General features: G+C 28.8%; 1 protein-coding gene across 1 annotated transcript in view; it reads left to right on the forward strand.

Annotated features, from left to right (window-relative positions):
* LOC136973228 (BRISC complex subunit Abraxas 2-like) overlaps positions 1–12137 on the forward strand; it is a 35621-nt gene that overhangs the window by 10348 nt on the left and 13136 nt on the right. Inside the window, exons 2-4 of the mRNA XM_067267932.1 lie at positions 8537–8627; positions 8736–8839; positions 10707–10906. Coding sequence (XP_067124033.1) covers positions 8537–8627; positions 8736–8839; positions 10707–10906 — 395 coding nt within the window. The remainder of the gene's footprint in view (positions 1–8536; positions 8628–8735; positions 8840–10706; positions 10907–12137) is intronic.

Genomic DNA, 12137 nt, shown 5'->3' on the forward strand with positions numbered 1-12137 from the left:
ATAAAGTGATGATATTGTTTCTGAAAAAATAGATAAATATGCATGTATCGTACATCATTGTGTACAAAACAATATTCTCTTTTGTGCTGGCTTGGTGTTAAAAGCAAAGAACAAAATTGGAGAATTTTATTTTTTGACAAAGTAAAGTAATTTTATAACATCAAAAATTTAAGTCGCAATTTAACATTATTTTAAGTAATTTCTACTCTGAATGATTATACATTGTTGTTCCAAAAACTACATCTTAAAATATAATCGAGATGGGTTGATGATAATAAGTGCAGAGCCCAAACAGTTAGGAATTGAAAGTTGAAATTTGGTACACAGTTAGGGTACTTCATGAGAATGTACACTAAGAAGGGATCTTTTGAAATTCCCCCATGGGGGAGATGGGGAGGATTAAGACTTATTCTAAAAAACTCAGCTTCTACTGTACTGTTTTAGATAGTTCTTTTATTTTTAACTGCACTTTAGTAAAGTATACCATGACAGTGCATCCTAATAAAAAATTTTTGGAAACCCCTGCGGGGAAAAGGCAGAGGATTAAAGATTACCCTGAAGAGTTCTGCTTCTATTGTACTATTTTAGATGCGGTTTTCTGTGTTTTTGACTGCATTTTAGTAGGGTAGGCCATGAGAATACACATTAAGAAGGAATTTTTGGAAATACAACTCTCCCAGGGAAAAGGAGGAGAGAGTTAGTTTTAGTCAGTATAAAGTGTAAATAATAAAGAAGGAAAGCAAATAGTGGCACATAAAGTATACATTTTGGAAATTAATAAATATTTTAATCATTTCCACTGTTGGAGTAACCCAAAAACAATAAATCCAAAATAAACGAATTTGAACGAATATTTGAATTCATTCCAAATTTGAAGTATAATGTTCTAAACAAGTTTTCTTAGATTTTAGAATTTAAAATTAATGATGGGTTGATCGAAGAGAGAGAGCACCTGTGCTGGTTGTTGCACCTGGTGAAAACTGGTAAGATCGACTATAATCTAATAATCTTAATCTTTGCTACCATTATTTTCTGCCTGAGCAATGCTGGGCTCATCTGCTAGTAAAGTAATGAATATATGCGATTTTTTTTTTGTATCTGTAGGATAAAAATTTGATTTTTGGTGAATTTTTTAAAATAAAATGTGTAGAGTAACTTTGAGTGACTGCAGTTTGGATTGTTGTTTTGAAGGGTATAGTGCAACTGACTGCATCATAGTAAAGGGGTTAATTAAAATTCTTTATCTAATCTGTTAACATTTTGCTGCTACTTATCATAAAAATTCTTTCGGTATTTTGTAAAATGTTCCATAAAATATTTTACAAAAAATAAATATTTCTGAATCCATCCAAAAAATAAATATTTCTGAATCCAAAAATTACTTACAATGAGCAATTGTTTATTGTGACATCATCACAATGCCAGGCTGCAATTTTTTAGATCTTGATATACAGTGCTCTTGATTTTAGTAGTATCCCTGTACATCATCGTACTTTTCCTGTTAACAACAGTCATACCAGTCGTCATTCTTCTGGAGAAAATTTTTGAATTGAAATAATGTGACTTCCAGACCAAACTGGAAGTTTGTGTATAGTTATTTGGTTAATCGCCTCCAACTCTTTCTATTTCTGGTCTCAACCTTTCATCTATTTAACTCTGTCCTCAAGATTCAGAAAGGACAGACAGACACCAATGACAATTTACAGGTCTGCAATTTTAAAATTGCAGACCCATAAATTCAAAAATACATCCTTACATAAACTCTTTAAATTTCAATAACATCCAATATTGCCTATTGCTTACATGAAACTTCCTAAACTGTCTGTCAGATATTTCTAGATTACAATACAAAACCTCATGCCACATAACCATTACTGCCCCTATTCCTACTACACATAGTAGCCAACCCCTATCTACATTTAAGCTTGTATTATGATTTATCCATTTTGCTTCTTCCAATTTTATGTCTAAATGTACAGTACATAAACTTCTTTTGTTGTACGCTTTTCATTTTTAACTATTACTATTTTCTTAACTATTTCACATCCAGCACTATAACAATGTTGAGCAACCAAATTATAAAATTATTTTTGAACAAATTTATGTGTTCTCCAGCCACATTTTTAGTTTTCTTTTTGTTTCTTCAATATACTTTTTACTATCTTTACAACTAAAACAAAATCTATACTCAACATTGTTCCTCTCTAATAAATTATTTTGTATCCTATCACTATTTCTATTCATGTGATTCTGCATTGTATTCAATTGTTCTGAAATTTTTGGCATGAAATTGTTTTGTGGATCAGAGATTAAATTTCTGATCCGCAAAACATTTTCCTGCCAAAAATGTCTTTAAAGGTCCGAATAAATGAAAATCCTCCTTTTAATTTAACATTGTTAAATTAGCTTCAACCTATAATAAATTACATGTCAGAATAAAAAGAAAGCAGTCAAAAAAGAAAGAGGCATCATGACCATGGTGTCCATCCACAAATCACTGCTGATAAGTTTTTGGCCAAGAACTTGATGCTTTTTGTTTTCAACCTCCATATTTATCAGATTAAGCCCTAACAGATTTATTTTGTTTCCCAAATTAAAATCCATTCTCAAAAGTTACCATTTTGAATTTATTGATGCTATTAAAAAATTTGCTAGAATTGCTGCACATCATCCCAGAAGTGTTCCTTTGATGGCAGAAATGCTGCAATTAGTGCACACACTCAGGAGGGAACTACTCTGAAGGTGACAAAACTAAGTAGCTTCTCGGAAAATGCAAACAACTTCTAATTGCAAAGTTTGCAAACTTTCAGGACAGACCTCATTTAAAAGTTCATCTTGGTTAATTTGGATTCTATTGTTACTCAAAATTTTTCAATTGAAAATGTATCAAAGTGTGAATTTGGCATATTGAAAGCAGTTTAGGAATATCAAAGCATTATGTACTGTCATAGTGAGTTCACTGAAAGGTGAAGATTGCCTGAGTATGCAGTTTAAAAATTAACTGTGAGTAACATTTATTAAGAAGCTATGATCAGATCTAATTACTTTCAATTAAATAGTAAGGAGTGATTACAATATCATAGCAAAGAGACAATTTCCTGTGGAACAGTGATGTAATTTAAATCTTTGGTTAATGTGAGCCTAGGTATACAAAATGGCAGCGCTTCCGGTCGCCTTGATGGCAAGTGTTTTTAGAAAAGAAATGTAGATGGCGCTGATAGTAATGATGCCTTCGTATGCAAATATCCATCAAAAAATTCTCTTCAGGAAACATGAGGAATAATGTGAATTTCAAATTTTGGTTACGATGTAGACGGATTATGTACAGTACTTTGTTAATTTTTTAAGTGTCTGTGTTTTTTCAAAGTTTGTACAATTTACTCGAAGTCTAAAGTTATTGAGGAGGAAAGTTTGTCAATGGTAATTAACATGATAAACGTGTCATTAATGTGTTTAATGCGTGTTAAATGTCATAAAAGTGTATTAAAGGTGTGTTAACATTGTGTAAGTGAGGTAAAAATTTTGTAAAGGGTTTATATGTGGTTCAAATGTATGGCTGTTTAAAGTGTGCAAATGTGTGTTAAACGTGTTAAATTTGTCATAACCAAGGATATGTAATAGTGATTTCTGACACGAAAGACAACCGTGAACGACACATGGAAGGCTAGGTGGCCGTGGATCGCAGGTGCCAACCTCTATGGAGACGCTGCCTATCATAGATGAAAAGTCGAGAGATGTGAATCATAAGACTGCAGTTATTAAGAGGAGTAAAATTTATGTACAATACAGGCAAATTTTGTTCGAACCACTGATATATAGAATCTTGTAATTCACTTCGTCCATGCATTGATTGAATTTATAGGTAGTATGATGACTTTTTTATTTTTCGTTTCTGGTCCAAGAGTTGGAAAAGTAACCAAAAGCAGGGAAAAAAGTAAGTAGCAAATTTACGTTTTAAAAATGTTTCGGTTTTAAAAAAGATTAAATATAGGCGCGTTTATGTTATTGTTGATGGTCGCCATCTTGTTTGCACATTTGCGTGTGCACACAAGATGGCGACCAGAAGCACCGCCATTTTGTATACCTATGCTCACATTAACCAAATCTTTAAACATGAAATTGGCCTAAATCAGCCTTATCTGTTCAAAACGAAATTGGCCAATGGAAAAGCTGTTTGACTACTTTTTCTATGTAACTTACCATGTTTCTTTTTAATTAAACATGGGAAGTTATATAGTTTTGCTTTTTAAACATGTTCGACGCATTCCATATTCGAATTTTACTGGTCAAAAACCTGAGGAAGACCGTGATTATGATTGAAAACATTAGTTTTAACTGAAATTTGTTCTTACTGAGATTTAAAAAGGTTCTGGTGTGTTGATATAACTTTCCCTTGTATCCTGAGGGATAGAAACAATTTAGTCTCTAAAAACATAGAAGTAATTTCAGAGTTTAGAGTTAAGGAATCTTAGTATTTTTTAGGACCACCTCTTTACCTAGATACATATGGCAATAGTCAGTCAGCCACAGAAGCATACAAAAACCATAGGATATCAATTTTTTGATGTATGTATAGGTATGTTCTGAAGAATATCTCCCTGATTAAATATTTTTTTTTTGTATAATGTCTTTTTTTTCTTTTAATGCTGAAACTTTACAGAATGTACATGTCTAACTTGGAAGTACAATGAGTTGAGTATATAAAAAAAATTTATATTTACATTAAACATCCATACAAATATTTTTACAAAATAATCTGTGGGGAAAGTCTTGAGTTACATTCTGAATACAATAGGTAGAATCTCAGAATTGCAAGTTAATGGAAAATAATTGTAAAATATATTATTATACAAAAGAAATACCAAAAAAGAAAATAAATTAAAGAACATTTTGCTATAATAGAAAAAAAATTGCAAGCAAAAATACAGTTGACTCTGCATAAGTCGACACCAGGATAACTTGACACTCGTGGGTTACATAGTCTCATTTTTGTGGTCCCGGCCGACTTACACAGGCATCAATGTTATTAACCTTAAAAAACTCTGTTTACTTGACATCGTTTAACTCGTCACCACTGGATAAATCAACATACTTTTTCTGTTTCACACTTTTTAGAATTCTGATAAGTCGACTCCCCCCTGAAAAATGAGTTCACACCACACAACTTAGTTGTATAGTGTGAACTCATTTTTTCAGGAGGGAAGTTGACTTGTCAGACATTCTAAAAAGTGTGAAACAGAAAAAGTATGTTGATTTATCCAGTGGTGACGAGTTAAACGATGTCAAGTAAACAGAGTTTTTTAAGGTTAATAACATTGATGCCTGTGTAAGTCGGCCGGGACCACAGAAAATGACTAATTAACCTACAGTGTCGACTTATGCGGAGTCGACTGTGTATAAATGTAATAAATTTAAACACAGATATAGTAATTTCCCTGGAGTGGCATGTAATTGTAAATGACATTGATAAAAATAAAAAATTGTCAGAAGGTTAAAATCTATAAGTAGTATAATAATAAGTAAGATGTATATTGCATGATGTTAGATTTATGTGCCATTTTTAAGTTTTAGCAACTATCAAAAAGATGAAATATGTGATGCTGATGAGGATTGTTGAATTGAAATGCATTTATCATAATGAAGACGTTGAAGAGAAGTAAATTAATTTTTGTTTATTCTTTTGTATCTCTTTTAAAATAGTTTTAGCTCAAATAAATAGTCTATAAAGAAGTTTTTGGACACTAACAACTGATTACCTTTTAGATATTTACATAGTAGTGAGATTTTTGTTATTTTTTTCTGTAAAATTTTTCCTATGGCTATTATCTAGTATTCATATACCTAGCACAACTTCTTGAGAACAATGAGGAGTTTTTCAATTGAATAGTTCTTAATCCTAGAAGAATAAATATTCCTTTTCATGTACAAGTTTTGAAATCTCACATGAAACCATATATTCATATTAAAAGATTAAAATGTGTCACAAAAATTACCATTAAGCATCTGTTCTTAATAAAATTTTAAACATTTGGAAAGAGATTTTTTAACAATGTATGTAAATAATTTTAAACTTGGAATGAAGACTATACTGCTAATTTTACTAATAGTGTTAAAAAATTTTTTATGAAGATTTATTGATTTATTTCAGTAGAATATACATATTCAGGCTTTTATTTATATTAGATTACTAAATAAATTATAAGTGGTTTAAGCTTATGTTTGTTAATTATAATACATAAAAATCTATATTAAAAAACAGTAATTCTTTTTTATAATGTATAAAACATAACATATGAAGAAAGATAATAAATTGTACTAATAAATGAAAATCAACAACTTTAGTGCCTTTGACCGGTGTGCTTCTCTCTTCTTTCTCTGTAAAACGCAAACGTTTTCGAACCTCGTTGGTTCTTCGTCAGGCGTAACGGAGAAAGAAGAGAGAAGCACACCGGTCAAAGGCACTAAAGTTGTTGATTTTCATTTATTTTCACTCCGGTGTTGTTCCTTTATATAAATTGTACTAATAATTATTATTGTGAAACTGCCCGAAACTTAGTAGTTTGGTCTTAGCTTCATGATATAATTTAAAATTTTCAAGATGTTGGTAACCTTTTTCATTTAGAAATGTTCATTATAGCCATCTTCAGCTCTCATAGAATACAAAAAAACATTGTAGAATACAAATTCTAAATTGATTTGTTATTTTTAGAAAAAATTAAATTAGAACAAAATTTGAGATGTTAAGTTAAAAATGAAATTAGCCCTTTGCAAGTCCAAGAATTCAATGAGTGACATTCTGCCATGCGCAATGCTAAGAAATTTTTTGGATTTTAGTACTTAAACTTGGACTCAATACTAGATCCGAAATTGCATTCAGAATTTTTTTGTATTGATATAAGCATTGTTTGTATTGTTCTCTATGGCATATCCTTATTTTTGTAACAAGACAATCATCACTCAATAATTTGTGATTTTTTTAATTTCATGATGTTTTCATCACTATTGTTTTTAATATCATAATTATTCATTTTTTATACAAAATCAAATTTGTCTCCACCATCATACAGTAGATTCTCATTTAACAGATTGCAGAAACATGGATTCTCAGAATAATGGATTTTTCCCCAAGTCCTGCCAAATTAATGTAATTTTATCTCCTTTTCAGTGGATCTGTAACTGAGAATAATGGATATTTTTCTAGTCCAATCTATTGTAAAGTAAACATTGTGTTTTTACACCATTTGATTAATATTTAGGTATTTTCTGAGAATTTGTACAGTTTGATGATACACACTTGTTACATCTGGATATGTACTGTATAATGGAAGAATAATGTATAGAGAGTCAGTCAGTCAGCAAACTGATACAATTGAGGAGGAACCACTAGTGAATATTCTGTCACTGGTTCAAGTGTAGTATCAAAATTTAGCAAGACTGAGTCTTTCCAAGTCGTCCTGATGAGTTTCAGCAGAAATGAGCAGGCTAGGTAGCATTGTTAATATCAACTGGTTGTATTCAATAGGCAGAAAAGCAGCATCAAAACAACACAATTTTCCCTTGAAAGATGTTAGATATATGACCAGTATGACTATTTTTAAAGGAAAGTATGATGTACAAGGACAAGCCACTACTAATTTGAGATGGAGAGCATATATTTTAAATTAAGTAAATTAAAAATTGCAGCCCAGCATTGTCACAATAAATATTTGCTCATTTTCTCATTTTCTATGCATAAAAAAATTATATACTGCTTTGCATTCATAATTTTATACACTAGTATTGTCATAGTAATGCATGTTGCTTTAACAGTGCCAGATTTGTGGTGATTATTATTGATGTCACATTAGTGGTGCCTGTAGAGTTATGAATAAAATATGTCAACAAGTACATTTGTATTTTATTTTGTATTTTTTAAAATCTGGATGGGAGGTGATCTCATTTCAATGAAGAATTTGAAATTGAAAATACGTTTTAATTTATAGAATATAGTTTATAAAATATTTTTTCATTAGAAGTATTGAATGATTGAAAAAAGTTAAAATGAAATAATTTTATAGTGGCATATTAAAGACATTATGGAAACATTTTTTGAATTTCCATCATAATGAATGATAAAATGTTTTAATATATTTTGTTACATTAAATATTTGAATAATTTCAAATAGTTAAATGTTTTTAATTCTTATACTTTATAAATAATTATATACAACACAGTGAATGTTAACCGTCCAAATTGTTGATGATATATATATTTTAATATTTAGAGAGTTGATGAACTAACTTTTTTGTAGATTTTGTTATTAATCTCCTGTTGTAGTTGCTTTATTGAAGCTTAATGTTCCAACTTACATACTATGTTTCAGTTACATATATTTTCATTCAATTGTTTTACTGATTCGAAGTATGTGTTTTTATAGAGACAAATGGGAAATCATCTATCCAAATCATTTTTAATGAGGGAAAAAGATAAGAACTAAAAACATGTAAAAATCTGAAAACATTTGAAATTAACTTTCGTCAAATATTATTATTTTAGGAAGGTTTTCTTCTAGGAGAAGTAATAAGTCATATTACTGATACAATCAGCGACTCGCAAATATGTAGTGAAAAAGAAGAAACCAGTTTAAGTAAGATTTTGTTTGCTTTTATTTTGAAGTATAAAATTATTCTAAAACAATTTCTTGTTTAGGTTAGATACTCTAATACTTTATAATATATATTTTTTTTTCTCCCAGATATTTACACAATTGTGCCTTGTGAAAAACCATTTTCTTTTTATGACAGCAGTGGAGCAATTAAGCAACAAGCACTCGATTATATTTTACAAGGAAGGCATAAAGTAAGGATGATTTAATTTACAATTTTTATTTAAGTAATTATTCAATTTATATATAATGCTCTGTGAAGTACATTTATTTACTGATATATCATTTAATTTACAATTTTTATTTTGTATAGTAATTCCTCACTTAAAATTGTTTTATAATTTTGATGAGAAAAAATACATTTGTAATCATTTACAATTATTGTTGAACTTACATCCACATTGACATTAAATTATATATTACATGTTGTTAATATAAATTGTAAATGAACTTTCTCTCTTTACATTTGCCATTTTAAATTTTTATATATTCTCTATAACCTGTTGGAATTGCCAATTGTTTATTTTTGAACTGTGTGGTGGTATTTGCTGTTCAATTTATGCTTTGCAAATATTTATTCTTTAATATTCATATTTATCTATCACCAGTGATGAGAATTAAGCCTCTATCCCTGTAAGTACTGTACATGTTTATTACAACTTTCTTCATTCAGTGATTAGCCAAAAATTGGGTAGTTATCTTACTGGCTGCATGGCCAATGTGATAAGGCAGCGACCTACTCTTGAGACCCAGGATCAAAACCTAGCAAATGAAAATCCCTGGAAAGTTTTCATTAGTGGTCTGTCCCAGATATGTTAGAGCTATTCCTTCCACTTGGTCACCTTTCTTGTGAGACTGGACAAACCCATAATCATGGAAAATGGTCCTCTTAGTTCCCACAGGGAAGGTTTCAAAATAGGAAAAAATATCTTTTCTTAAATGCATATTTATTTTGGTGTTTAATATTGAAGTGCTTTAGGTCTTTATCTAGAAGTTTGGTGATGATTTTTGACAGATAGAAATGCCATAGAAATTTAAATATTGTTTACTGTATTTTACGGACTATAAGACTCACTTTTTTCTTCGAAAAATTGCTTCCAAAATTCAGGTGTGTCTTATAGTCCGTAGTGTCTTGTAGGTATTTTTTTTTTTTTAAATTGCTTAAAAAGTTAAGGTGCGTTTTATAGTCTGTAGCGTCTTATAGTCCGTAAAATACGGTATATCTATTAGGTATGGTCAAAAATCACCACCTATTGTAAAACCAATTTTACAATAGGCTAATAGATGATAAAATTTTTTTTTTTTTTTTTTGCTTAGTCTATTATTTTACTTTCCTGGCTCTGTTATATATATATATAATGGGGGGAAAGCAATGCAATCAGTCAAAAAATGACCCCATGCCAAGATGTTTACATTTTTGGATTTGGGACATTGAAACTTTGAGAAATGCAAAAAAAAAAATTTTTTTTTTTTCTGTATGTATTGATGTTAGTGTGTGGAGGGGCACAATTTTATTCACTCTGTTTGAAGCTTAATAGTGCCTATCATTTTTTTCAAATTTCTGAAATTTTGCAAGGAGGTTTGTGTGTTAGGGGTAGTAATTGGATGCTATTAAATTTTGGTGGTAAAAGATCAAGGGGTGGCAAGATAAAAGGAATTGTGTCATATCTTGAGTAGTGTTGGACTTAATTGTGATTTTACTCATTATTAGCATTTACAATTTTTATAAAACCCATCCCTACCCTGAAAATTAAGCTTTTTGCCATTTTGCAGTAATTAAAAATATAAAAAGTTTTTAATAAAATATCACAACAGATGGCACCACCAAAATTTTAAATATTTCTGGGAAAGTTAAGCAACTTGTTGCTGGAATTTTTTTTAAAGCAATGTTTGAATGTGTATTCATAAATTTTATCTTATCTGAAAAAATAATATAGAAAAAGTTAAGTCATATTTTACAATAAATATCAAGATAAAGCAATAATAATAATAATTTTTAATGAATACAAATGATATATGATAAAGCAAAAATTTTATATTTCTTATTATATTTTCTTTCAGGAGGTGCTGGGATGGTATAAATTCAGAAGGAATACAAGTTTGGAAGTATCTTTAAGAGAACAGAATGTACACACAAATTTGTCACATATCTTAGTCTCAACATATGAAAAATTTTTTATTTTTGGTCTTTTCACCAATTACTTATCCTCTAATGAAGCAACTCATTCTTTTGATCATGTCTTCCTTCGGAACACTGGAATGTAAGTATGGTTCAGTTATTATTATTTTATTATTCTGTTTTGTTTTACTTAAGTTAGCTTGTTACAATGTAATAATTTTTGTTACATTTCAGTTTTCCAAAACAATATAACTAAATTCTTTGTTATTGCAAAACACCTTTCTCACTTTTTCTAGGAAATTTTTAAATTAAACAAACTAATGTTTTCAGCCGGTTTGTTTAATTTAATTAAAAAGTTTGCTAGAAAAAGCAAGAAAGGTGTTTTGCAATAATATATTGAAGTTCTAGCTTACTGCGCATAGAATTCTCTTTTATGTTTTAATGATGTAATTTTTAGTGTATTTGTTATTTTTATCTAATAAAAATATTGACATAATTGTTGTCTTCTTTTAATTGAAAACTAGAAATTTATTTATTTTCTGTAGATGAGATCATTCAATTGTTTTGAAAAAATTTTTCTTGATAAGAATATTTATAGTTTAACATATTTCATATATGTTTGTTTATATTTTTAGACTTTGTTCATTAAATTTTTATTTTAAAAAGCTTTATAAGTTTCTTACTCTTTTTCAAATTATTTTTTTATTATTTTTTTTTTTTTTTGGTGAGAATTATTTTTGTGGTATTTCTCAGAATGATTACAAAAATACCTTTTCGAATTTAACATACATCTTTTTCACATTTGAAAACTTACTCTGAATTTAAGACTACTTCAACTATTCTTTATAAACAAACTTTAAAATAATACTATGAAATTTTTATTATTATTTTCTGTGTAATTATGCTTTATTTTAGATCTAATATTAATGTTTTTATTCTTTAATAAATTCTTTTAAACTTTATTTCTAATTAAGCTATTAAAATATATATATATATTTGTTGTTAATTTTTTAAAAATTTACTAGAAGATAAAATTTTATTATTCATTTTATACGCCAAAGATAAGTGTTACATTAGAAAAAAGATTTTTAAATAAAATAAACTTAAAATAGAAAATTTCATATAGTAAGGATGATCTGATTTTCATAGACATATTAGAATGGTAGATTTCTGTGATCTCCTGTTTAATGCTTCCTTAAAACATTTCTGTTATGGTCTGGTATAAATATAAATTTGTACAATTCAACTTTATTAAAAGGAAATATTGTAACTAACATTTTTTATTTTCTTTTGTAACAAATAGGTAATAAGGTAGGTAACATAAATTTCTAATGCTCAAAGCATTTTCTTATTTTCTTCAAACCCTGTGCATT

The sequence above is a fragment of the Centruroides vittatus genome, unplaced genomic scaffold (assembly GCF_030686945.1).
Source record: "Centruroides vittatus isolate TY-2023 unplaced genomic scaffold, ASM3068694v2 contig_3119, whole genome shotgun sequence".
NCBI classification, from domain to species: Eukaryota; Metazoa; Arthropoda; class Arachnida; order Scorpiones; family Buthidae; genus Centruroides; species Centruroides vittatus.